Consider the following 26,662-nt stretch of genomic DNA (forward strand, 5'->3'; position numbering starts at 1 on the left):
TAATCTTTTGTCTATAACGTACTTTAAGTGGACTATCAATAATTAGACACTTGTTTAGTGGCCTAAAATTGACATCTGATTTGGGCCTTAAGCTCTGGCCCACCATTACTCTAAACAAAGAAGAAGAAGAAGAAGAAAATATAATTATGATTTGGTGTCAAATTGTGGAAGTTTTCTTGGATCCTAATAGTGATCTTGCTGGTCATGACCCCATCATTATCACCCAATTTAATGTCTCAAAAGCAATCAAGGACAGCATTCATTCTTGTAAACTTTGGAAAGTGTGGTCTTGCTTCATCACTTGGATCCTTCCAAGGTAAATATCATATTGCCATTTATTGCTTTTGCCTTTTCAATATAGTGTCATGTCTTCAATGATCATTGAACTTGTGATTTATGTGTAGTCAAGTATGTGAATCCCATCACAAATCTTTGCATCATTAGAGCTTCAAGGAGTAGCTGCTATGATTGTGGAGAGTGACTCCAAAGACTGTGTAGACGCACTAGTACCTTTTGGCAAACAGGATCCCTGGAGAATTAGAGGTATTTGCAATGAAATTCTCAACTTGATTTCACTTATTCCTGGCTTTCATGTTACCTGGATCCCTAAGGGGCTAATAAAGCAGCTCACGCTCTAGCTAAGTGGTCCTTTTTGAACAATGTTTTTGGATCTTTTGATGTTGGTTTCGGCCCTCCCCGTTTTGAGATTATCATTAAGGATAAGGCTCTTGTATCCTCTTTGTAGTTTTGTTTGGTCTTGTGAATAAAATTCTTGTTCATCAAAAAATATTAGAGCTTCAAGGGAAGTGTACCAAAAGGTATGGTCCACCATCATCATGGCTAGGAGTATTGGAAGTTGCCCTTTGCTATTTAACTTACTGGACCTAAGTAGTAAGTAAAATAACAGCGAAATGGATACTCAATTGGCATGCTGATAATGCTTTTATATATGTGTGTGTCTATATTTACATACATAATGTTTGCACGTTTGAATTTAAAAGAAAGAAATCCGTAAGTTTTAAAATCTAACCGGGACACCGACCAGCACCATTTTTTTTTTATAAGTAGAATTTGTGAAAAACTTGTTTCTATTTAAAAGTGCAAATTGTGTTAAATGTACTACATTATACTAAAAACCTTATTCATATTAGCTGACTGATGGAATTTATTTATTCAATCACCACACCTATATTTCATGATGAGTCATAATATCCTATAAGGAGCGCAATGTTTTACGTAATGTTCATCAGAAGGTTTATAATGGATTGAATGATTACATGTTTTGTTTATCATAGTTTGCATTACTTAAATAACTTGTATCTTTCATAATTTGCATAACAAAGATGCAAATCTAATTTTATGTACTGCTATACTGAAATTTTTTATGAAAATTTATCAGATTTTTTCATCTATCAAAAAAGGAATATAATATATACCATTTTTTTCTTTGTACTAGGATGAACTAAAATTTGAGCAGTACAAACTTGTAGTTGGGGCTCGTCTCTCCGTCGATGCTATTCAGCGCATGCAAAACTTCAATGATCGAAGTTTTGGAGCACTGAAAGTATTGCTAAGATCAAAGTGGGTTGGGGTTGGCTTAATCAATGGATCCCAGACACTCAGCCCACCCTCACATCACACAACATTGGCGAAAACAAAAAGAAAAGCAACATGTGCACATAAGCCATGTGTGTTGTGTATATAAGCCACTCGACTTTGCTTTTCTCTTGGTCATTCTTCCAATTTACTCTGTGAAAACAGAGACTAGTTAGATAGTTTGTTAAAGATTCAGTTAAGTTTGTTAGAGATTAAGCTTGAGTAGTAAATCTCTCTCTCTCTCTCTCTCTCTCTCTCTCTGGTTTCCCTCTGAATTTCTTCCTTTTATTCAGCAACTGTATCTTCTTGCTGCTACATATTTCTTCACTCAGTCCACACACATAACACCTGTATTAGTGTTGGACTTTTGTCTCTCTTTGTGTCTTTCATCTCAAGCTTTCAAGAACAAACAAAAGGGTTGTACCGTTGTACAGAGAGACAAAAGGAGATTGATCCCATAATTTGATACGGACAGTACTGTGGATTTATACTAATGGAGAAAAAAATTCTTGATTACACACTTGTTACTTTAGGCTTTTTTGCAATGGCGGCATACCACTTGTGCCTTCTCTATCGAATCATGAAGCACCCCAACAAGACTGTCATCGGCATCAATACCGTCCATCTCCGCTTCTGGGTCAGTGCTATGATGGGGGTAATTCTTTTGCTTTACCATATAGGTATTTACCTTTTTCTTTGTGTCACATTTCTATATATATACTTATTTTGTTCTTTTTTATGTGACTTTCTAGACTCTAGTCTCTTATGGTGTGCGTGCAGTTCTTGTTTCACACACCAGATAATTACAAAAACGAATCCCTAGGGAATGATCTATAAGTTAAATGATTTAAACTCAGGATCTCATTAATAATTTGAGGCTTGAAAGATTTCTAATTGTTACGTGCATGTCATGAAGAAATGGCAACTAATTTCCAATGACCACCAAAGTGTAGCAAATTAAATTTCATGCATGATTATATAATGTGTGTACATATAAATAGCTAATTGTGCAGGATGTGCCCAATAATGGTGTTCTTGCCGTACAGACACTGCGAAAAAATTTAATGGCATCGACCCGATTGGCTTCCACATCGATAATGCTTAGTTCAATCCTTGTTATTTTGATGACTAGTAGTGGCAACCATGATAAACTAGCAAATCTTGTTAATAAGAGGATTCAATATCTCGGACGGTTACTAACTAGTTGTTAGACTGTTGGAGCCTCATCAAAACTTGCATTAATAAGCCCTAAGGCGTTACAGGAAGAGCACTAAAATCACAATTAAGGCCCCAATGGCTAGAAACTATGAAGCTATATATACGTACTCATCAGAGGCAAAGAAGGTACATAATTTCACCCAAATATACTCTTACACAGATATCTCTAGTACATAGAACTTTCCTATTTCTCCCAGAAAGCTTCTATACACTAACTTTGACATTGGAGACGTTGTGGCAAACACCACATCGGTGACCACCTTAGGAGAGCCTTTGTTTCTACATTTGCAGGAATTGTGACAAGGATTCAGCTTCATCTAGACGAACCTACAAGACTGACAATTTATACATCATCACTTGTGTTTGGAGACAGAAGCGAGCTTGGCTTCTCCATAAAGTTCTTATCCATATTGGTGTGCTTCATGGTTGCTTTCTTTTCCTACGTGTAGTCTATAAGGTACTACAGCCATGCAAGTAACGTCATCAATATTGTTCCCCATGAACATCACAATGCTTATGTTGCCAAGATGGTGATTAGGGGGAGCTATTTCTGGTCTTTAGGATTGCGTGCCTTCTACTTCGCCTTTCCTTTGTTTTCGTGGATCTTTGGTCTCATCCCTATGTGCTTGTCCTGCGTCTTCCTTGTTATGTTGCTTTATTTCCAGGTTTTCACATTTGATGAGCACTACATCGATGACAAAAACTTTCAAGATTATCGAAGAAGAACACTAGGAGAAGAATAGTGGTGGCTCTAGGAATTTTTCTCAGGGTGTTCCTTAAAGAGCATAAATTACACAATCTAATAAAAAAAGGAATTCATATATTGACAACAATAACAATAAAAAAACACGCAAATATATAAAGTTTATAATTGCCTTTTACGAGTTTTCATATTTTGAAATCGTTGCATAATAGTCTCATTATCAATACTACAAGCTACATCTCTTTCAATATACACAACCAAGCAATCATTTATCCACTAATCTCCCATTCGATTGCGCAGTTCATTCTGTATATATATCATTGCTGAAAAATTTATTAATTGTTGTTTAGCCTAACATAGTTTAATTTGTTTGTCTTTTATAATGTATTGGTTAATTAAATTATTAATTATTGTTTATTAGTTGCTTAATTATTTTTCTTTACTAACTATTAACACACATCACATTGTGCACTAGCACACACCCCATGTGCATTATCCACGGCCAACCCAGTGCTTGCCTAGTGCCTAAGTCCTAACATAATTTAATTTTGTCTTTTATTGGTAAGTTCATGTCTTTACTTCCTCCAATTCAAATATCCCACTTGGCCCCATGCCCCCCTCCCCCCCCCCCCCCCAACTCAACAGACACGCCCCATGGCCCCCACTCACAAGAGCTAATTAGATAAATTCACAATCACAAATCACAATACACTAAAAGACAAACACAGTTACTCACCAACACCAACACCAATGGATAAAGTCAAAACAGGGGCAAATATTAATAAAGTTATAAAGACTACAGTAAAGCTAAGCCAATCATAGTTCAAACTTCAAAGAGAAAGAGAGAGAATCAGATAAAGAGAGAGAAAGTCTCATTTGAGTCATTTCAGTCTTTAGATAAAGAGACAGAAAGATAGAGAGCTTAGACCATAGCAAACCCATTAACCCAAAGTTGTAAGATGTTTTTTTTTTTTTTTTAGATTGAGTTTTCTTTACCATCTGTTGTTTAGGATTGATGTTGGGCTTTTTTTTCCCTAGGTGGGCTTGCTCTGTTACAATTTTTTTTTTCTTCATATTTTAGTTCAAAATTTTTTTGTGGGCTTTTTTTTTTTTTTTTGCTTGAAAGTAGAACAAATAAATTTTATTTATTTATTTGAGGGTGTTCCTAATTTTTTTTAAAGGGTAAACAAACAAAAAATTTTAAATTATTATATATAAATTTTTTTTTTTCAGGTCAGGGTGGTCTTGGGACCACCCTGGACTGAACTTGGCGCCGTCACTGGAGAAGAACACAAGATGGATGACTCAATTCAGAGGGAAACTTGAAATTGGTCATTGATGGGTTTATAGCAAGTTGTTTTAGCTTTCTATATTTTTTTTAAAGCAAGTTCTTTTAGCTTGTACTATGATTGTGAATAGGCATATTGTAATGAACATAAAATTTCACTTAATTTTCATTTTCCCCAACTCCTCTCTCTCTCTCTCTAATAGACACTGTCTTATCTAAGTTTAAATTTTCATTTTTTTAGCATTTTATTTTAATAATTATATTACAAATTATACCCTTTAATTCTTCTTAAAATTTTAGCGTTTGATATGTTTATTTCAATTTTATAACTTTTAATTTATTAATTTAGTTTTATGTTCAATATATTCCTTCCGCCCCCTCTTTAAAATGTGTCCTTAAGTGTCTTAAAAACGAAATAATTTTAGTAGTTTTCAGATTTGGAAATGATGTCGTTTAAGGGTACTTTGATGAAGTGGATGGAATGACTATATGGAATAAAATTTAAAATTATAGGACTAACGTGAATAAATTAAAAATCATAAGATTGAATTAAATTTTGAATAATATTAGAGAATGTAATTTTTAATTTAGCCTATATATTATATATCAAACAAAAGTGGAATAAGATGCAAGTTTTCAATCTGGTGCAAAATTTCTAAATTACTTGCAAAAATTTTGAAATTTTTGTACTTTAACACTTAACAATTTGAGATTAAAAATGTAACACCCCAGAATTTAACATCAAGATTTTGAGGATTTAAATTGTATAATTTCAATAAACTATAGGTTAGACGAATTGGGATTGATTTCCTTTAATTTTTTCTTTTGTTTCGAGATTTCCTTTAATTTTTATTATAAGACCAAGAGAGCTTAAATAAATAAGTGGGCCTTGATAGACAAAACCCTAGCCCATAATTCTATTAGCTGTAAGCAACACATAGCTCTTTCATTCACTCTCTCGTTACACTTCTCTCATGCCTCACAAACTTTCCCTACACTTTCAAATTTTAATCAAAAGATATATACTTAGGTCCTACCATGGGAGAAGTTATATACTGCAACGGGTATATGTTACCTGTGTGCTTTGCAATGGTAATAATTGTGGATGTCAGGATAAGGTTCACATGCATCAGGAGTAGAGGTCATAGTTGGAACTGATGAACAAGTGTCAAACCGTGTAGGGGACTTGTTTGTATGGGTAAGGTTACTCAATTATGCTTCTGACAAAGGAGGTGGAATTGAGTATGTTATAGCAGGAAAAATTCCACTTGTGAGACACAGGTAACATATACCCATTGTAAGGTGTATTTTTCCCTACCATGAAACCCGCACCCTTTGTGAGAGTTCAGAAGACTACCTAAGTTTTTTACTACATTGATGGTCGATTTATTAGAATGAATATATAGCCCAAAATTGACATATGACTTTGGGCCTTAAGTTGAGGCCCATCATTAACAATGAAGAAGAAAAGGTAATTATTTTTGGTGTCAAAGTGTTGTACGATGTGTCGTTTTCGTTCGAATACCTAATATTAGTGTTGGGGAATTATTGTTTGTGGTGAATCTCTTTCTGCCTTCACAATTTCGCTGCTTTTGTCGATCAAATTGGTGAGTTTTCTTTAATTTTCGTTTTAAAGAAAAAAAAAATTTCTTTGTTTGGTTACTGGGAAAATTTGCGAAAAGTAAACGGTTTTAGTTTAACATTATTAGTGGTTGTTAGTATTTTTTTTCTTTTGTGAATAATATGGATTTTGAGTTTTAACGTTCAGTTTTTGTAGCTCGCAGTTATAGCCGATGCTTTGTTTTAGGGATATTTGAATTTTTGTTTTTGTTTTTAATTTTGATAAGAATATGAGTTACTCTTTTTGCTGAACAAATATTAGTAATTATTAAACTAAAAGTAATTGCCTTTGATTAGCTTTTTTTACTTACAGGTTGTGAGATTAGATATGGGTATGATTTTCAAATTTCAAGCTGTGTGTTTTTATTTCCCTTTGTGTTTTTTGAGTTATTTGCTGATTTGTTGATTGTTTAGTACTGTGGTTGATTTTGAACTTCATGAGTGGAGCCAAACTCTGCCTTCAGGGGTGAAAAGCCCTTCAACTACCCGGTAACGGGTTCTGATAGGTGAGGTCAGTTTCTCGTATGAGTTTGATTAACAGCGAGGATTGTTGTACAGTATGCTTTGAGCAGGGGCGGCCCTAGACATTTTGGAGCTTAAGGCGAGAACTAAAAATGTATATGAATGTGTATGTGTGTGTATGTGTATGTGTATGTTTATGTTTATGTGCATGTGCATGTGTGTTTATGTCTATGTTCATTTATGTTTATGTATGTTTATGTTTGTGTGTATGAGCATCTGTGTTTATGTTTATGTTCATTTATGTTTATACATGTTTATGTATGTGTGTATGTTTATGTATGTTTATATTTATAAACATAAACACACATACATATAAACATACATGAACACAAACACAAACAAACATAAACACACATACACATAAACACGCATAAACAAATATAAACAAAAACAAATAAACATAAACACACACATATAAACATAAATATACATAGACATAAACACGCATACAGACTGAGAAAAATTAAACCCTCATATAGGCTGGAAAAAAATTGCAACCTAACACCAATCTTTAAACAATTTCGTTAGTTACTTTGGTGTGCTAAATCGAGCCTTTATGTATGCTTATGTTTATATTTAAGTTTATGTGTGTGTATGTTTACGTTTATGTGAGTTTATACGTGTTTATGTGTATGTGTGTTTATGTTTATGTATATGTATGTTTATGTGTATGTGTATGTATGTTTATGTGTATTTGTATGTGTATGTGTGTATGTGTATGTGTATGTTTATGTATGTGTGTGTATATGTATTTATGTATGTGTATGTGTATGTGTGCTTATGTATGTGTTTGTGTGTTATGCATGCTTATATTTATGTATGTTTATGTGTATGTGTATGTGTTTATGCGAATTTATGTATGTGTATGTGTGCTTATGTATGTGTATGTGTATGTGTAGGTCTCTTTGTCTTTTTCAGATTTAGGTGCAATACCCTGATGCAATTGTAATTAATGATTGAGATTAAAAGTTGAAAAAACAACTTTCAATCTCAACCATTAAATAAAATATATTAAAGGAGAGTTAAAAAGTTTTTAAAAAAAAAAGAGTAAAAAATGTAAAAAAATATCTACGACAGTGTACCTGATCTCAGTCCGTCTTTCTTTTCTCACCATTTTTCTTTTCTTCTTTTTTATGCGATGCTTTGTTCTTCTTCATTTTATTTTTCTTTATACGTCGCCTAGGCTAACAGGAGAGGAGCGAGCGAAAGCCACGTCAAGAAAGGAAATCAAAGATTGTGCTGCCGAGCCAAAGATTATGAAAATCTCTTCCTCTCAACTCAGACGATCTTTTTAAGGTGAAATTGTGACTCACGAGATTTCACCGGATTATGGTGTGTGATTTTTGGTTATTTATTTATTTATTTGAGATTATGAAGCAAATAGTTTTTATATTTTGTTTATCCTTTCTATTTTCTGAAAACACTTTTCTGGGAAATATCATTTTTTTTACTTTGCTTTCAGTCTATCATTCTTGCTTGTAGTATGTGTTTGATTAATTTGGATCTAAAATTAGTTCAACAAGATGATTCTTCTTCTAAAATATAATAACAAAACCAATATATGTTTTTTTAACGGTGAGTTCACTTTCAATGTTTTCATTTTGTGATTCTGGTTGTTTTGTGGGTTTTGTGCTTTGATTTCGGTGGGTGTGATTTGATTTGTGATTTGGTGGGCTTTTGGGTTTTTGTTGCGATTTGATTTTGGTTGGGTTTCGGCAGTGGTGTGTGGTTGGAGGTGATGAGCTTGAAAAGCTCCGGCCATGGAGGTTTAGAAGGAGAGCTTGGTGGTCAGCCATGGAGCACGGTGTGACGTGGGTTGAGGCAGAGAGAGGATGAGAGGGAAACAGGAGCGGCCCTAGACATTTTGGGGGCTAAGGGGAGAACTAAAAATGAGGTCTTTTTTATACTTATATATTAATTAAATTAATGTTTATTTAATATTTTTATATTATATTTTTCATCATTATTTTCATTTTCTTCTAAATTATTTTGAAGTTCATTATCAAGATTTGTTGTATTGCAAAATTGGTCATTTTCTTCTAAATTATTTTGGTAAATTTCTTGCTCATTTGTGATATTTTCATCTAAATTTTGTGTTATATTTTGTTTATTACTAATAACAAATTTATCCATTGATCCTTTTTGAGACTCAATTAATTTTTCTTTTTTTTTTCTTTTTTTAAGTTTTTCATATCTAGATGCATATTTTCTAGTAGACATTTCTAATCAAACAATATATTTATAAAGACTAAAATAAAAAATAACTTTCAAGTGTAGAGAAAATGAGAAATAGAACCTGATTTATATAAAAAGTATTGTTGTAGTTTCACTGAACAATAACAAGTTTTTAGCAATCTTAACTTGCATAAATTAAAAAAAAAAAATTAAGCACAAGCATAAAAAAAATTTAAGTACAGTTATAACATTGACACAAGACTTATTAATAAGAACCACTCAAAAAAAAAAAAAGAAATCAAATCCTATCTATAACCAAAAAAAAAACTTGAAGGCCCAAACATAACGCCCAGTCCAGGGAGGGTCCAGACAGCCATAATGATAAACTGATAAGTGATAAACAAAAAGTTACAAAAGCAGCCAGGGAGGGCCCAAATAAACAAAGTTATCTTAAGTTCTTAACAAATAAAAGCCCAAATATTTATAATTTTATACCTGATTCCTGAACCTCAAAACCTGATACGGTGAGGTGAGCAGTTGAGACTTGAGAGAGGCGGAGAGCAGAGAATCAGAGAGGCTGAGATGAGAACAGACTGAACAGTGGAGACTGGAGACTAGAGAGAGGCGGAGAGCAGAGACTAGAGAGGAAGGTAAAATTTTTAGGGTTATTTGTTTTCTTCTTCGTCTTAGAATTGCTCAATCCAAAATATATTTTGTAGGACTATATCCTATATACTTGTGGTAGATAATAGATTCTCTTCAACAATAAAACTTATTGGCTTTATTTTCCATGCTGAATTGTGTTATCTTGCAAAAATGTTGTGCCAGGTAGAGAATTATGGTGGGATTTAAAAATAGGTACATGATTGTGGAAGTTTTCTTGGATCCTAATAGAGATCTTGCTGCTCAAGATCCCATCATTATTACGCAATTTAATGTCTCAAAAGCAATCAAGGATAGCATTCTTGTCAACTTTGGAGAGTGTGGTCTTGCTTCATCCCTTGGATCCTTCCAAGGTAACTACCATATTGCCGGTTATTATTTTTTTGCCTTTTCTCCTGTTTATGCCTTTCAATACAGTGTCACTCACATCTTCAATTATCATTCAACTTGTGGTTTATGTGTAGTCAAGTATGTGAATCCCATCACAAAGCTTTGCATCATTAGAGCTGCAAGAGAAGAGTACCGAAAGGTTTGGTCTGCCATCACCATGGTTAGGAGTATTGGAAATTGCCCCGTTCTATGTAACTTGTTGGACCTAAGTGGTAAGTCAAACAACAGCAAGATGGATACTCTTTTGGCCTTATATACATGTGTGTGTGTATCTATATTTTAACATATGATTTATGCACATTTGATTTTAGAAAAAATAAATCCATATGTTTTAAAATCTAAACGGGACACTGACCAACATCGTTTTTCTATCACCATTAAGTTTGAAGAATTTGTGAAAAACTAATAAACTTGGTTATATTTAAAGGTGCAAATTGTGTTAAAATTACTACGTAACCTATTCATAGCTTGCTGTTGGAATTTATTTATTCAAGCACCACATTTATAAATTCACAATGAGTCATAATTTCCTATAAGGAGTGCAATAATTTCCTAGTTGGATGATTACATGCTTTGTTTATCATAGTTTGCAATACTTCCATAACTTATATCACTTCACAATTACCACCACAAGGATGCAAACCTAATTTTATGTACTGCCATATTGAACATCTCCGAAAATTTATTTGATTTTATCATCCATCAAAAAGGAATTTAATAATTTTTTTTTCTTTGTACTAGGGAGTATAAAGGCTTGTAGAAATGCAGCCTTGAAGTGTGATGAGCTAAAATTTGAGCAGTACAAACTTCTTGTTGGGACTCGTCTCTCAGCTGATGCTACTCAGCAGATGCAAAATTGTCTTGATAAGATCAAAGTTTTGGAGCATTGAAAGTACTGCATCTGTGGTGACATACTGCTTAGTCTGGTGTACAATGCCTATTGGTTTCATATTTCTCTGTCTTTCTGATTATGTATAGAGTCTTTCTCTAAATTATTGAGTGTTGTTTCTTTGCCTTTCAGTCAATTTTCCTGGAAGAGCTGAATCTCCTCTTCCCTGACACCTTGGGGGCAAAATTTATATATATAAAATTCCTTGAAGAGCTTATGTCTTATCCGATCTTACTTTCAAAAATATGCTAGAATTTGCTTTTTTATCCCATTTTACATTTTTTTTTTTTTTGCAAGGATTATTCTAATTTGCTTGTTTCTTGTCAGTGATGTTCATGTTCTTCCTGATTTTCCTGAATCCTATGCTCCATGGGCATTAAGAAGTATATAATTTATGTTAGAAACCTCTTATTTAAAGTCCTCACGTGGTATGTGGAAGATGGTTGCAAAATCAATATTTAATTGGACAACCTGATACAAACATCAGTTTCATTCAAGTTTTAGAACTTGTATACGAGCTTGGTAAGTCATGGAATAAACCCTTTTTAGACGCATTATTTTTTAGTTCTAGTTGTTGATTGGATTACAAGGATCCTAGTTTCCTTTTATGGCTATAGGTGGCAATACTCAGTACTCAGAGTCTGGAGGCTGTTTTATTAAGTCTGGCTACAATTGTTCTCATAGTGAGTACGCTCACTTTTGTTCTCTTCAGCACAATTCTAATCTCCTCCTGTAAATTCTGGAGAGACATCAGGTCCTTAATTGTCCCAAAAAATATTCATCTTTAACGGAAAGACTTATTCCCTGTAAAAACGGTGTTTATCCAAAGGAGGATGTACAACATGTCTAGAGGAGAAATAAGTCTTAGACTATCTGTTTTAGAGGTTACTTGTTGAAGCTCATCTGATTTGGTTAAATTTTTTACTCTTGATTTTGAGTTAATTAGTTCTCAAATTATAGTTTTTGTTTCCCTGTAAAACCTCCTCGCACCTTTCATTTCTATGGTCTCTATTATGTGGGCAATTTGGACTAGTAGAAACAAGGTTGTATATGATCTTTAGGGTTCTTCCTTGACTGCCAGTGGCTTGCTAGCTGCTGCTAGTGCTATAGATCACAACAAACATGTAGTATGGAAAGTTGGTAATGCAACAACTAAACCTTAGTCCCTAAACCTCCTAAACCTTAACCTAGCACAAGCACAAGCACAAGCACAACCAGACAAATTCCCCAATTTGTCCTATGTCAATTTGGTATCATAGATGAAATCCTGTAGTTCTTTTCTGAAACATTCTCCACCAGCCACTTGACAAGATTTCTCATCCAAGATGGTCACCAATGTGTAACTAATCACAGGTAAGTGTAAATTTCCCCTTTCTACACACGAGGTAATTATAGGGAAAAATTTCTTGGCTCTCATGAGGATTTAGGAACCATGATCTAAAGTACATTAAAATTCTGTGTCTTATGCTACCTATACAGCTAATTTTGTCTCATACTAACAATAAATCCAGCTGTAGACATAGAAACATCCAAAATTATGTACGCATAATAAGCAATAGTTTTATAACAGCCTTATACTACCAATATGGAAAAACATCCCAGATTATATAAAATGACTCTTATAAAACTATTGTTATCAATGATGTTTAAATAATCTTGGATGTTTCTATGTATACAGCTGGATTTATTGGTAGTATGAGACAGAAAATTAGAATAAACTTTGGTGGCTGGATATATAGGTAGTATAAGACAGCAAATTAGAATGCACTTTGGATTATGGTTCCTAAAGTTTAATGAGATTCAAGGGATTTTTCTCATAAAATTACCTCGTTTGTAGAAAGGGAGAATTACACGCACTTGGGGGAATAATCAAATGCGCAAAGAGCTCTAGACTCCCTCGTTAGCCCAAAAAAAAAAACACTTTGTGTCTTATAGAGGATGTTCAATTATTATTATTATTATTTTATAAAATCGTATGGCAGAGTAGAAAAGATGGCAATTAGTATTGCCCGGTGTTCATTACAAGGGGGCTCCAATTCCACCAACTTCTTGAAATTAATTATGCCCTAAAACTTGCAAGCACATTGGAAAAAGTCTTTAAATGAAGCTTCAACTATGCTTTTGTTTTTGGAAATTAGCTTTCAACTGTGCTTATTGATTACACAGCGTAGGAATTTAACTGGTTTGAGTGTGGATCCCTTGGTCTTACCATAGTGCCTTAATTTGTGAAATGTGGTCTTACACTCTTATGGCCGAGGGGCTACCATTTTTCACTTTATTGTGAGTACTATGGATTATGGAAGATGGGAGGGATTCAAATTTCACCAATACAAAAGAGGGCATCAATGAATTCCACTTAATAGTTCACTATGACTTATCGGATTCAGTGCATAATATTCTAAAATGGAATATAGTAAGATAAAACACTTCAAGAGATGTGGTCAGATACTTAATGAAAAATAATGCAAAAATTAATGTAAGGTTGCATGTTTCTTTGATTAATGAATTCAAAGGCATTCTTAAAGAATCATGGCATAAAACTTGGTTTAAAGATACCTCATGTACGAACCACTTCGAATATTATAATATACCTACATTGACAAAGTTGTCATTTGAATTTAGTAATAAAGGGTAACATGTGACAGAGACTACCATTGTACCCTTCTAGTATTGGTTTAATATGGTATTTGATGCATTCAAAGCAGGCCTTTTTCATGTGGACATAGCATTAGCCGCTGCTTGCTAACCTCATCATGAGCTAGAACTAGAAAGAAAACAGAAACAAGCACCCTATACACACTCAAACTGACTCCAAGTGAACAAACTACTATTGATTAACAAATAGTAAAGGGAAAAAAGAGTCATATAGGTGTTTGGTGAGTTTAGTGGGTTGGGGTTGGCTTAATCAACGAATCACGGACAGACTCTTAGCCCACCACAAATACGTGGATCCCATTTAAAGCCTCTCTCCAAAGACAAAGACAAAAGCAATACGTACACATGAGCCTTGTGCGTTTTGTATAAAAAGTAAACTCTACCTTGCTTTTCTATTGCTCATTCTTGCAATTCACTCAGTCCACACACACTACACCCGTATTAGACTTAGAGTTGGATTCTGTGTCTCTCTGTTTGCGTCTTTCATCTCAAGCCTTCAAGAACAAGCAAAAGGTTTATACTGAGAGAAAATTAAAGAGCTGTGGATATTATACTAATGGAGAAAAAAGTTCTTGATTTCATATTTGTTCCTTCGGGCCTTGTTGTAATGTTATCATACCACATGTGGCTTCTCCATCGAATCATGAAGCACCCCAACAAGACTGTCATCGGCATCAATACCTTCAATCGCCGCTTCTGGGTCGAAGCTATGATGGAGGTAAATTCTTTGGCTTTACCATATTGGAATTTTACCTTTGTCTTTGTGGCACATTTCTATACACTTTGTTTTGTTCTCATGTAATTTAAGTGAAAAGTCCAGAATTTGAGCTCAGAACCTCTTACATCATATGGGGCCTAAGAACCACTAGATCGACCTCTCATATATTTCAATTTGTTACATACATGTCATGATCTGATAATGCAATCAATTTCAAATGAGTATGCAAATTAAATTTCATGCATGATGATATAAATGTGTATATGCCTGGCTGTGCAGGATGTGTCAAAGAATGGTGTTCTTGCTGTACAGACACTGAGAAACAATATTATGGCATCGACCCTATTGGCTTCCACAGCAATAATGCTTAGCTCCCTCATTGCGGTTTTGATGACAAGTCGCAGCTGGGATAAATCAGCATTTCTTGTGTTTGGAGACATGAGTGAGCTTGGCTTCTCCATAAAGTTCTTCTCCATATTGGTGTGCTTCTTGGTTGCTTTCCTTTTCAACGTGCTGTCTATAAGGTACTACAGCCATGCAAGTATCCTCATCAACGTTCCTTTCAAGAAGATGTCCCTAGATCACCATTATCAACATCTCACTGCTGAGTATGTTGCTAAGACAGTGAATAGGGGAAGCTATTTCTGGTCTTTAGGATTGCGTGCCTTCTACTTCTCCTTTCCTTTGTTTTTGTGGATCTTTGGGCCCATCCCCATGTTCTTGTCCTGTTTTGTCCTGGTTTTCATGCTTTATTTCCTAGATGTCGCATTTGAGCTTGGGTGGACTGATTCTGTTACTGCTGATAAGGATGAGGAACTTGGGAGGGAAACTTAAAATTGATCACTTATATATGGTGGGTTTATAGCAATTTATCATAGATGGTAGACTTTAATAGCATAGCAATATAAGGTTACACATTCAACCCAAGTTGAATTAAGTTGCACATCAAGTTCTTTTAACTTGTACTATCATCTTGAATAAAAAGTGCTTCATTTTGGCATGATTTGTTAATTTTGCACACAATGGGCTTTTCAGTTAGTTTATTGCACCAAAAAAGACAAGCAATGTGATACTAAGGAATAAAGAGCCTCTTTTGATCTATCCCCATTTTCATTGAGACAAGAATCTTCACTTCAAGCAAAGGATACTACTTGATTCCCATGAGCTTTTGCGGAGAATTGCACATGGGAAAAGAAATATTATATGCAAAATTAGAAATAAACTACTTTATTAATTTGGATCTTTTAAAAGAAATAAATAAAAAGTAACTTTGTTGAGAATATGATGAGAATCATGGAAATGATTCCCTTAAGAAAAACATTGCCATCACACCTTTTTATGAAAATAAGTATTCCCCTTCTACGAGTTGTCACTTAATTTTTGGGGAAATTATACAAATTTCCCTTTAAGTTTCACGAAATGAGACGTCCCTAAGTTTCAAGAAATATTACTTCTTCTTAAGAATTTTATAAATGCAACCGATAATAAGTTCATATTCTTTCACACTATAACTCTCCTAATTTTATATATATATAAATATATATATATATATATATATATCTCATATTTCTTAAAACCATGTCTATTTATCACGATTAGAGGAAGCATTATTAGCCGCATTTGTACTATATCCCAAAAGGGCACAATTATAGCTCCTCATAATCACTTATATGACAAACACATATTGATTTGGTAAACAATCGAGGTAGGACTAATAAATGTCCACACAACACTTTATCTAATCCAATCCATATAATTTAGTGTATCACAATATCTTCCACTTAAATTCTTAATGTTAACCAAGAACCTTATATCTCATTTGTACTTCTTGGTGTTTATAACAAAGACATCATCAATTCAAATTCCTCCTCTCACAATTATTGAATTATCCCAAAAAAAATTCTGACATCCTCGTCAAATCCTACATTGTGTTACTAAGTTGCTTATGATACCATTTGTCATGACCTACTGCCATTACTAGGTTGCTTTTGATACCATTTGCCATGACCTAATGAAGCACTATCACATTTGCACTATACCCCCCAAAAGGACTAATCAAGTTACAATTGGAATTTCTTGTTTGGAGTATGCATCTAACCCACCAACTTGATGAAACCGACCCAACTCAACCTAACCTAACACCTTGGGTTGGTTTTTGTGGGCTATGTTGGGTTGTAATTTTATTTTAACTCTTGGGTTGGGTTGGGTTTGGGTAAATAGTTTTTTCAATCTATTTGATTCAACCCAACCCACCATATATATTAGATTATTTTATTATCCTTATTTTAATTTTTAAGTTTGATTTATTTTGGTATTTTGAGAATTAGTTTTGATGAATTTGAAAATTTTAAAAATAATATAGACATATTATGTGAATTATAATAATTTTTTGATTAAAAAAATGCTTAAGTAGTTTTTGAAAATCCAATTTTTTTACAAGACATGAAACATATAAGCACAAGTGTACAATTCACTAGTTGAAAATGTAGGGAATTAAGCCGAATTCCCAACCTGTGAGAAACAAAAAATAGAGAAAACACGCGCCAAAGAAAAAAACAATCACACGCACAAGACAATATTTACGTGGTTCGGCAATTTGCCTACATCCACGGAGTTGCAGGGATTTCACTATTTTCAGGGAAGAATACAACACAACACGCGGCTACAATATTTTCTCACTATATAAAACACAGTGACCGACTCTATAAAAAACCCTAATTACAAAAGGCGGCTCCACAATGGGCTAAATGGGCCAAAAAAAAATTTCTCGGGGGCGTTGCCTCCGAACCCCCAGAGGCTTGTCCATGAGCGCTCTAGCTTAGGCCTATTGGCCCAAGCCTCTGCTCCATGGACTAAGTCTCAGTAAATCTCCCATTAAAAACCACGCAATATTATTCGAGTTGGGTCGGGTCGTCAAACCGGATCAAACAAAACTAGGCTCCACAAAGCCCAACAGAAAAAACCTTTCAACCGATACATGCACACCCCCCTACTCATTGTGTTTACTTATATAGCCCAATTTGATCCACTAAACATTAGATGTCAAACTCTGAACACACTTTCACAACACAAATCAATCCATATATATTGGGGTACCACACACAGTACCAAGATTGTTTCAAGCCTCTTCTTAAAACCATATATTCGGCTTTTTTCATATACTCCTAACCATTTGTTAAATTTTTATTTTATAAATATGTTGGTAGTTTATCTTTTTCAGGTCTGGCTTGATACATTGTAATAAATCAATAATTTTAAGTGAGACATTTTTATATTTAAGATTTAGTTTTTTTATATATTTAAAATTCAATCTTCCTATTTTTTGAGATGCAAAATTATTATTTAAGTTTTTGTATTTTGGTCTTAGTAACATCTACTTTTCAATTCATAATACCACCTAATGTTCTTGTAATATAACCCATGGAACTGAGAATCTAAGATGCTTATGTCTGGATGTATTGTGAAATGTCAGCATGCGTAGTGTATGTAATAGCTGTGAACTCATTTATCGGTATTACTTTTGATAAAACAAAATTTCTATCTTTCAATTGACAAAACTTAAGAACAAAATGTCAGATCTTGATTTTCAATGAAATTACTTTCAGCCTTAAAACTGTAGTGGAAAATGAACTGCACTTAGTAGTTAGCAAAAGCAGCCAGTCAGCCATTTTGTCACTAGTGTTTACCATTTTAAAAGCTAGCACAATTTGTTTATGAGGAATCAAAACTTAACATGCGAATAAAGTATAGATACAAATAAGTAGCAAACATCCCTCAATACCCTGTATTCATGCTTACTAAACATTATTTAGTTACGAGTTTGATGGATGCAATTACACACCATTCCTCTTCTATGTTAAACCTTCAACTTCCTAGGAATGACTGGTGCTTGAATTTGAGGTGTTATTGGCTCTGAAACCGGTAAGATATCAGAGCTAATTTTTGGTGGAGGAACTACATGTAGATCATGGTATGACTAGTGATGCTTGAATTGAAGGACGTATTGGCTCTGAAACCGGTAAGATATCAGAGCTAATTTTTGGTGGAGGAATTACATGTAGATCATGGTATGACTCAAGTGATGCTTGAATTGAAGGCTTGATAGAAGATGGTTGCTCAATTGAAGCACTACTCAAACACATGAGAGTGGAAAAAGAGAGAAGGGAAGCATAGACAAAGAAAGAAATTGGGAGGTGGGAAAAGGAAGCCATTGTTGTATTAGCTATTTGTGTGTGTAGTGCACTAGAGAGGGTGGTGAGAATTTATAGGAAGAAGCCCCTCATGACTCTTGGCATGTGAAGCTTTTAAAAGTGCATAGAAGTTTTTTATTTTTATTTTTATTTTAAGTACTCCATTAATTGTGTCTCTTTTTTTTCTTGGTTAAAATGATTTACACTAAGGGTTGGTTTGGGACTTATTTTACTAAAACTGAATTTTTTTTGTTGAAAGTACTATAGGTAAAGGTAAAAGTTAGCTGAAATTGTATAGTAGGATTTATGAATAGTATCAAAAAGTACAGTGAGACTCATGAATAGTAATAAAAATAAGCTGAATAATAAAATAAGTTTGCAAAAATAATCTTTACCAAATGAACATTAAATAGAAAATTTAAACCTAAATAGCTAAATGATTTACATTAGGGGGCTTGGAAAGCAAAATAAAGGTTATAAACCCACTAGAAAAAGGTAAAAAAAACTACTTATGTTTTTTTTTTTTTTAGAGAGTTCCAACCTATGACATCCACTTTTAATGATAGTTTTTTATTATTAGACCAAGACACTAATCGATTTTTGGTGTAGACGGGAATTGAACCCCAAATTTCTTATTTAACCATTTTTTTTGGGTCATGTTTAAGGACCAAAAAACAAATTATTTAAAGTTTGATTAAAAAAAATACTTTAAATAAAGAGAGATGCTAGCTGTATTGTGTATACAAGTTATCATTTCTCTTAAATAAAATTGATAGCATGGTCTTGAGTATGATTTGCACAAAAACAGAAAACAAGCCAGCTGTATTGTGTATACAAGCTTGTAAAAAAGAGAGAGCTTTTCTAAATAGAAATGGGAATTTATTGATCTGAGAAATATCTAGAAGCCCACAGCAAATACAAGCCGTTCCCTTCTTCTTTATATACACGTAGCAAAGCAAATAAAATAACTAACTAACCATCAAAAACAAACTAGTTAATCAGAGTCCTACACGTGTAAGCTATTTACATCAACACAAACAAATGATTGACAGCTGTACATTTAGTCTAACGACACCTTTTCTTCAATCTGCTCTTCTTCTTTTTAATCAAAACACTGCCGTTTTCATCTGTCTTTAATTCTTGACAGCCCTTGCTTTTGTTACTTGAGATTTCAGCTTCATCTTCACTGAATGGTTCAACAAAGCCTCTTGACCTTAACTTCTCTCAAAACCCGTATTAGAGTTGCACTCTCTCTCTCTCTCTCTCTCTCTGCCGTCCAAGAACAAAACAAACAAAAAAAGGGTTATACACAAAGAGAGACGAAAGAAATCAACCCCATAATGGAGAAAAGTGTTCTCGATTACGTATTAGTTCCTGCAGGCCTTGTTGTAATGGTGTCATACCACATATGGCTTCTCTACCGAATTTTGAAGCACCCCAACAACACTATCATCGGCATCAATGCCATCAATCGTCGCTTCTGGGTCCGTGCTATGATGGAGGTATATACGTACGTCACATCCATGGTTTTTCCTTCTTATCTCTTCCTTTTGTCACATTATTTTCATTTGTTTACACGCATGTCATTATAATACAATGAAATATATCATATAATATTGTTAGTAGCTAGAAAATAGCAAATTTTTAGTTTAAACAAATCTCTCAAAGGTGATGCAATGAATATATATTTTGTGTTTGTTGGCTTTTGTAGGATGTGTCCAAAAATGGTGTTTTGGCTGTACAGACACTGAGAAACAATATAATGGCATCCACCCTATTGGCTTCCACAGCAATAATGCTTTGCTCACTCATTGCTGTGTTGATGAGTAGTGACAACTGGGACAAATCAGCATTACTTGTGTTTGGAGACAAAAGTGAGCTTGTCTTCTCCATAAAGTTCTTTCTTATACTGGTTTGCTTCTTGGTTGCTTTCCTTTTCAACATGCAGTCTATAAGGTACTATTATCTGTATTTTTAGATTAGTTTTTGTAAGATTGTAGGTTGTGTATCTCTCTACACACTTTCCATATGTATGTGTGCTTTTTGTATTGTACTCACATGTGAATTGGTTTGTTTGTTTGTATATTTCTTCTATTTTTTGATAGGTATTACAGCCATGCAAGTTTCCTTATCAACGTCCCCTTCAAGAACATGTTACTAGATCACCACAATCAAATTCTTACTACTGAGTATGTTGCCAAGACAGTGAATAAGGGAGGCTATTTCTGGTCTTTAGGCTTGCGTGCCTTCTACTTCTCTTTCCCTATTTTTTTGTGGATCTTTGGGCCCATCCCTATGTTCTTGAGCTGTTTGCTCCTGGTTTTCATGCTTTATTTTCTGGATGTTAGTTTTGAGAGTGGGTGGGTTGTTGCTGTTTCTGCTGATGACCACAAGAAGGATGAGGAAGTTGGGTGTGAAAGTGAAACTACTTAAAAATATTGGGTTTATCATTTATGGCAATCTAGCATAGATGTTTGCTTAGTATTGAATAACAACAACCAGGCTTGTAAGTCCCAAAAATGAAAAGAAAGAGCAACAAGTTCAACCCAAGTTGAATAAAGTTGCATTTCTGGTTCTGTAACTTGTATTATCGTCTTGAATAAGCATATCACTTTGGCATGTTTTGTTAATTTAGTGTCTCTATCCATGTAAGTCTTCAATTTTGCACACAGTGGGCTTTTTTCTTGTGCCAAGAATGATACATTCTGTGAGACTAAGGAGTAAGGAACATTTTTTAATCAATCCTCATATTCTTTGAGATGAGAATCTTCACTTCAAATATTACTTGATTCAACGGGGCCTTTTTTGCAAGATGATGGGGGAAAGAAACATTATTTTTATTTTGTTAGAGATATATTAGTCCATTAGCATAGGTCCAAGCCTAATTTTACTTTGTGTGCAAGTAAAGTCTCCTACTTGTACTAGAAGTCTATTAGTCTAAGATTTAGTCTACTATATATACACATGTTATGATTTATTGTAATACAGGATTTGTACTACACTTTAATATATTATTGATGTGGCCCTTTAGGGTTTCCTCCGTGGATGTAAGCCGTTAGGTTGAACCACGTAATTCTCGTCTGTTACTGTGTTTTATACTTTATGCTTTCGTTTCCGCATCCATACTAGCATATTCAATATAGTGTATCAATGCTAATATTTAACATGGTATCAGAGTCACCTTCCTGTTGCTATGGTTTTCTGTCCTTATGGTATATTTAAGAGCAATCTTTGTCTTCCTTGGTGTTTTTTTTTTCGCTGCGTTCATCTTTTTTGGCTTCTTACTGCTGCCGTCAAAACTCTCCGGTATAGTCAAGCTACCGTTAGAAGTCGCATCAACACTGCAAGACCATTGCCTTCCTCAAACTACCGTCACAGAGCCAAACTTCATTCAAGAGATCTTTTCAACCTTATCAAATCTCAAGATTTCATCAAGCTTCCATCTTGAGTTTGAGAGGGGGTGTTAGAACTCTCCGGTATAGTCAAGCTACCGTTAGAAGTCGCATCAATACTGCAAGACCATTGCCTTCCTCAAACTACCGACACAGAGCCAAACTTCATTTAAGAGATCTTCTCAACCTTATCAAATCTCAAGATTTCATCAAGCTTCCATCTTGAGTTTGAGAGGGGGTGTTCGAGATATATTAGCCCATTAGCATAGGCTCAAGCCTAATTTTACTTTGTGTGCAAGTCAAGTCTCCTACTTGTACTAGAAGTCTATTAGTCTAGGGTTTAGTCTACTATATATACACATGTTATGATTTATTGTAATACAGGATTTGTACTACACTCTAATATATTATTGATGTGGCCCTTTAGAGTTTCCTATGTGGATGTAAGCCGTTATGCTGCACTTCCGCATCCATACTAGTATATTTAACATGGTGTATCAATGCTAATATTTAACATATTTGTTCTCCATTTAAGTCGGTATCTTGCCCTGGCACGACTGGGATATCCTTGCCACTCAAAAGCACTTAGAAATTTCTAAGCAATTTCATTCTGAAGCAAATGATAATTAAGAAATAAATTGAGAATGCTTGCTCAGATTACATGTGTAATTGCATTATATGGGGTTTAGAGATAATTCAAACCATCACTGATTGGTATGTGGAAAATCTTGAACAGACATTTTTCCAAAGGGTTCATCTGGGGAAGTTATGTTAACGTCAAAAGAAGAAAAACAATGAAGAAGGTGAAGAAGAGGAGGCACGGTGACGAGTGGAATGCTAGGGTGACGTGCGGGGTGTGTGATAAGGGAAAATGTGGAATTGTGGGCGTGGATGGATTTGGGACACGGAAAGTAGCAAATAGTTTTGATGACGTGCAGTGACGGATGAGAATGAGATGAGCGAGAGAGAGAGAGAGAGAAAAGACCCGCAGCGCAACGTGTGCCACAAGCCCGATGATGACCGAGCAACGACGCTGGTTAGATCTGTTGTGTTTGGTGAATGCTTTTTGGTCACAAGAAAAATTGTTCCCTGAGTTTTTTTTATTTATTATTATTATTAAATTAGCTCAATTAATAAATTAAGTCTATTGTATTTATCAACAACAACAAAAATTGTTTCTTTTCTAATGTTTGGTTGTGTTTTAGAAAACATTATAAAAAAAACATTTTTTTGGTATTTAGCTTGCAGTACAAATTGTAAATTTTTATATTTTTTATATAATTATTAAACAATTTTAATTCACAAAGCTTTGCATCATTAGAGCTTCAAGAGAAGAGTACCAAAAGGTTTGGTCTGCCATCACCATGGTTAGGAGTATTGGAAATTGCCCCGTTCTATGTAACTTGTTGGACCTAAGTGGTAAGTCAAACAACAGCAAGATGGATACTCTTTTGGCCTTATATACATACATGTGTGTGTGTATCTATATTTTAACATATGATTTATGCACATTTGATTTTAGAAAAAATAAATCCATATGTTTTAAAATCTAAACGGGACACTGACCAACATCGTTTTTCTATCACCATTAAGTTTGAAGAATTTGTGAAAAACTAATAAACTTGGTTATATTTAAAGGTGCAAATTGTGTTAAAATTACTACGTAACCTATTCATAGCTTGCTGTTGGAATTTATTTATTCAAGCACCACATTTATAAATTCACAATGAGTCATAATTTCCTATAAGGAGTGCAATAATTTCCTAGTTGGATGATTACATGCTTTGTTTATCATAGTTTGCAATACTTCCATAACTTATATCACTTCACAATTACCACCACAAGGATGCAAACCTAATTTTATGTACTGCCATATTGAATATCTCCGAAAATTTATTTGATTTTATCATCCATCAAAAAGGAATTTAATAATTTTTTTTTCTTTGTACTAGGGAGTATAAAGGCTTGTAGAAATGCAGCCTTGAAGTGTGATGAGCTAAAATTTGAGCAGTACAAACTTCTTGTTGGGGCTCGTCTCTCAGCTGATGCTACACAGCAGATGCAAAATTGTCTTGATAAGATCAAAGTTTTGGAGCATTGAAAGTACTGCATCTGTGGTGACATGCTGCTTAGTCTGGTGTACAATGCCTTTTGGTTTCAAATTTCTCTGTCTTTCTGATTATGTATAGAGTCTTTCTCTAAATTATTGAGTGTTGTTTCTTTGCCTTTCAGTCAATTTTCCTGGAAGAGCTGAATCTCCTCTTCCCTGACACCCTGGGGCCAAAATTTATATATATAAAATTCCTTGAAGAGCTTATGTCTTATCCGATCTTACTTTCAAAAATATGCTAGAATTTGCTTTTTTATCCCATTTTACTTTTTTTTTTTTTTTGCAAGGATTATTCTAATTTGCTTGTTTCTTGTCAGTGATGTTCATGTTCTTCCTGATTTTCCTGAATCCTATGCTCGATGGGCATTAAGAAGTATATAATTTATGTTAGAAACCTCTTATTTATAGTCCTCACGTGGTATGTGGAAGATGGTTGCAAAATCAATATTTAATTGGACAACATCTGTTTCATTCAAGTTTTAGAACTTGTATACGAGCTTGGTAAGTCATGGAATAAACCCTTTTTAGACGCATTATTTTTTAGTTCTAGTTGTTGATTGGATTACAAGGATCCTAGTTTCCTTTTATGGCTATATGTGGCAATACTCAGTACTCACAGTCTGGAGGCTGTTTTATTAAGTCTGGCTACAATTGTTCTCATAGTGAGTACGCTCACTTTTGTTCTCTTCAGCACAATTCTAATCTCCTCCTGTAAATTCTGGAGAGACATCAGGTCCTTAATTGTCCCAAAAAATATTCATCTTTAACGGAAAGACTTATTCCCTGTAAGAACGGTGTTTATCCAAAGGAGGATGTACAACATGTCTAGAGGAGAGAAATAAGTCTTAGACTATCTGTTTTAGAGGTTACTTGTTGAAGCTCATCTGATTTGGTTAAATTTTTTACTCTTGATTTTGAGTTGATTAGTTCTCAAATTATAGTTTTTGTTTCCCTGTAAAACCTCCTCGCACCTTTCATTTCTATGGTCTCTCTCTTATGTGGGCAATTTGGACTAGTAGAAACAAGGCTGTATATGATCTTTAGGGTTCTTCCATGACTGCCAGTGGCTTGCTAGCTGCTGCTAGTGCTATAGATCACAACGAACATGTAGTATGGAAAGTGGGTAATGCAACAACTAAACCTTAGTCCCAAAACCTCCTAAACCTTAACCTAGCACAAGCACAAGCAGACAAATTCCCCAATTTGTCCTATGTCAATTTGGTATCATAGATGAAATCCTGTAGTTCTTTTCTGAAACATTCTCCACCATCCACTTGACAAGAATTCTCATCCAAGATGGTCACCAATGTGTAAGTGTAACTAATCACAGGTATGTGTAAATTCCCCCTTTCTACACACGAGGTAATTATAGGGAAAAATTTCTTGGCTCTCATGAGAATTTAGGAACCATGATCTAAAGTACATTAAAATTCTGTGTCTTATGCTACCTATACAGCTAATTTTGTCTCATACTAACAATAAATCCAGCTGTAGACATAGAAACATCCAAAATTATGTACGCATAATAAGCAATAGTTTTATAACAGCCTTATACTACCAATATGGAAAAACATCCCAGATTATATAAAATGACTCTTATAAAACTATTGTTATCGATGATGTTTAAATAATCTTGGATGTTTCTATGTATACAGCTGGAGTTATTGGTAGTATGAGACAGAAAATTAGAATAAACTTTGGTGGTTGGATGTATAGGTAGTATAAGACAGCAAATTAGAATGCACTTTGGATTATGGTTCCTAAAGTTTAATGAGATTCAAGGGATTTTTCTCATAAAATTACCTCATTTGTAGAAAAGGAGAATTACACACACTCGGGGGAATAATCAAATGCTCAAAGAGCTCTAGACTACCTTGTTAGCCCCCAAAAAAAAAAAAAAAAACACTTGGGTCTTATAGAGGATGTTCAATTTTTATTATTATTATTTTATAAAATCGTACGGCAGACTAGAAAAGATGGCAATTAGTATTGCCCGGTGTCCATTACAAGGGGGCTCCAATTCCACCAACTTCTTGAAATTAATTATGCCCTAAAACTTACAAGCACATTGGAAAAAGTCTTTAAATGAAGCTTCAACTATGCTTTTGTCTTTGGAAAATAGCTTTCAACTGTGCTTATTGATTACACAACGTAGGAATTTAACTGGTTTGAGTGTGGATCCCTTGGTCTTACCATAGTGCCTTAATTTGTGAAATGTGGTCTTAACACTCTTATGGCCGGGGGGCTACCATTTTTCACTTTATTGTGACTACTATGGATTATGGAAGATGGGAGGGGTTCAAATTTCACCAATATAAAACAGGGCATCAATGAATTCCACTTAATAGTTCACTATGACTTACCGGATTCAGTGCATAATATTCTGAAATGGAATATAGTAAGTTAAAAACACTTCAAGAGATGTGGTCAAATACTTAAATAAAAAATGTTAAAGCATGTTTCTTTTCTTTTTCTTTTTTTCTTTTTTTTTTGAAATCCCAGATTAATGTAAAAAAAAAAAAAAGGTTAAAGC

General features: G+C 34.1%; 4 protein-coding genes and 1 pseudogene across 4 annotated transcripts; all 5 read left to right on the forward strand.

Annotated features, from left to right (window-relative positions):
* Positions 1-204: 204 nt before the first annotated feature.
* Positions 205-24,343, forward strand: LOC115961123 (probable ribonuclease P/MRP protein subunit POP5). The gene is made up of 4 exons (XM_031080156.1): positions 205-316; positions 405-428; positions 23,325-23,438; positions 23,972-24,343. The coding sequence occupies exons 1-4, from the start codon at positions 205-207 to the stop codon at positions 24,118-24,120; spliced, it is 399 nt and encodes a 132-aa protein (XP_030936016.1). The 3' UTR covers positions 24,121-24,343.
* On the forward strand, positions 2,090-3,557 carry LOC115959200 (annotated as a pseudogene).
* LOC115959333 (probable ribonuclease P/MRP protein subunit POP5) lies at positions 9,615-11,288 on the forward strand. The gene is made up of 4 exons (XM_031077685.1): positions 9,615-9,772; positions 9,951-10,138; positions 10,250-10,387; positions 10,917-11,288. Exons 2-4 carry the CDS (start codon positions 9,961-9,963, stop codon positions 11,063-11,065), a joined length of 465 nt encoding a protein of 154 aa, XP_030933545.1. The 5' UTR covers positions 9,615-9,772; positions 9,951-9,960; the 3' UTR covers positions 11,066-11,288.
* Positions 14,136-15,448, forward strand: LOC115959332. The gene is made up of 2 exons (XM_031077684.1): positions 14,136-14,437; positions 14,717-15,448. The coding sequence occupies exons 1-2, from the start codon at positions 14,276-14,278 to the stop codon at positions 15,269-15,271; spliced, it is 717 nt and encodes a 238-aa protein (XP_030933544.1). The 5' UTR covers positions 14,136-14,275; the 3' UTR covers positions 15,272-15,448.
* LOC115959330 lies at positions 19,763-21,257 on the forward strand. The gene is made up of 3 exons (XM_031077681.1): positions 19,763-20,129; positions 20,339-20,583; positions 20,733-21,257. Exons 1-3 carry the CDS (start codon positions 19,818-19,820, stop codon positions 21,058-21,060), a joined length of 885 nt encoding a protein of 294 aa, XP_030933541.1. The 5' UTR covers positions 19,763-19,817; the 3' UTR covers positions 21,061-21,257.
* Positions 24,344-26,662: the final 2,319 nt, after the last annotated feature.

The sequence above is a fragment of the Quercus lobata genome, chromosome 9 (assembly GCF_001633185.2).
Source record: "Quercus lobata isolate SW786 chromosome 9, ValleyOak3.0 Primary Assembly, whole genome shotgun sequence".
NCBI lineage: Eukaryota > Viridiplantae > Streptophyta > Magnoliopsida > Fagales > Fagaceae > Quercus > Quercus lobata.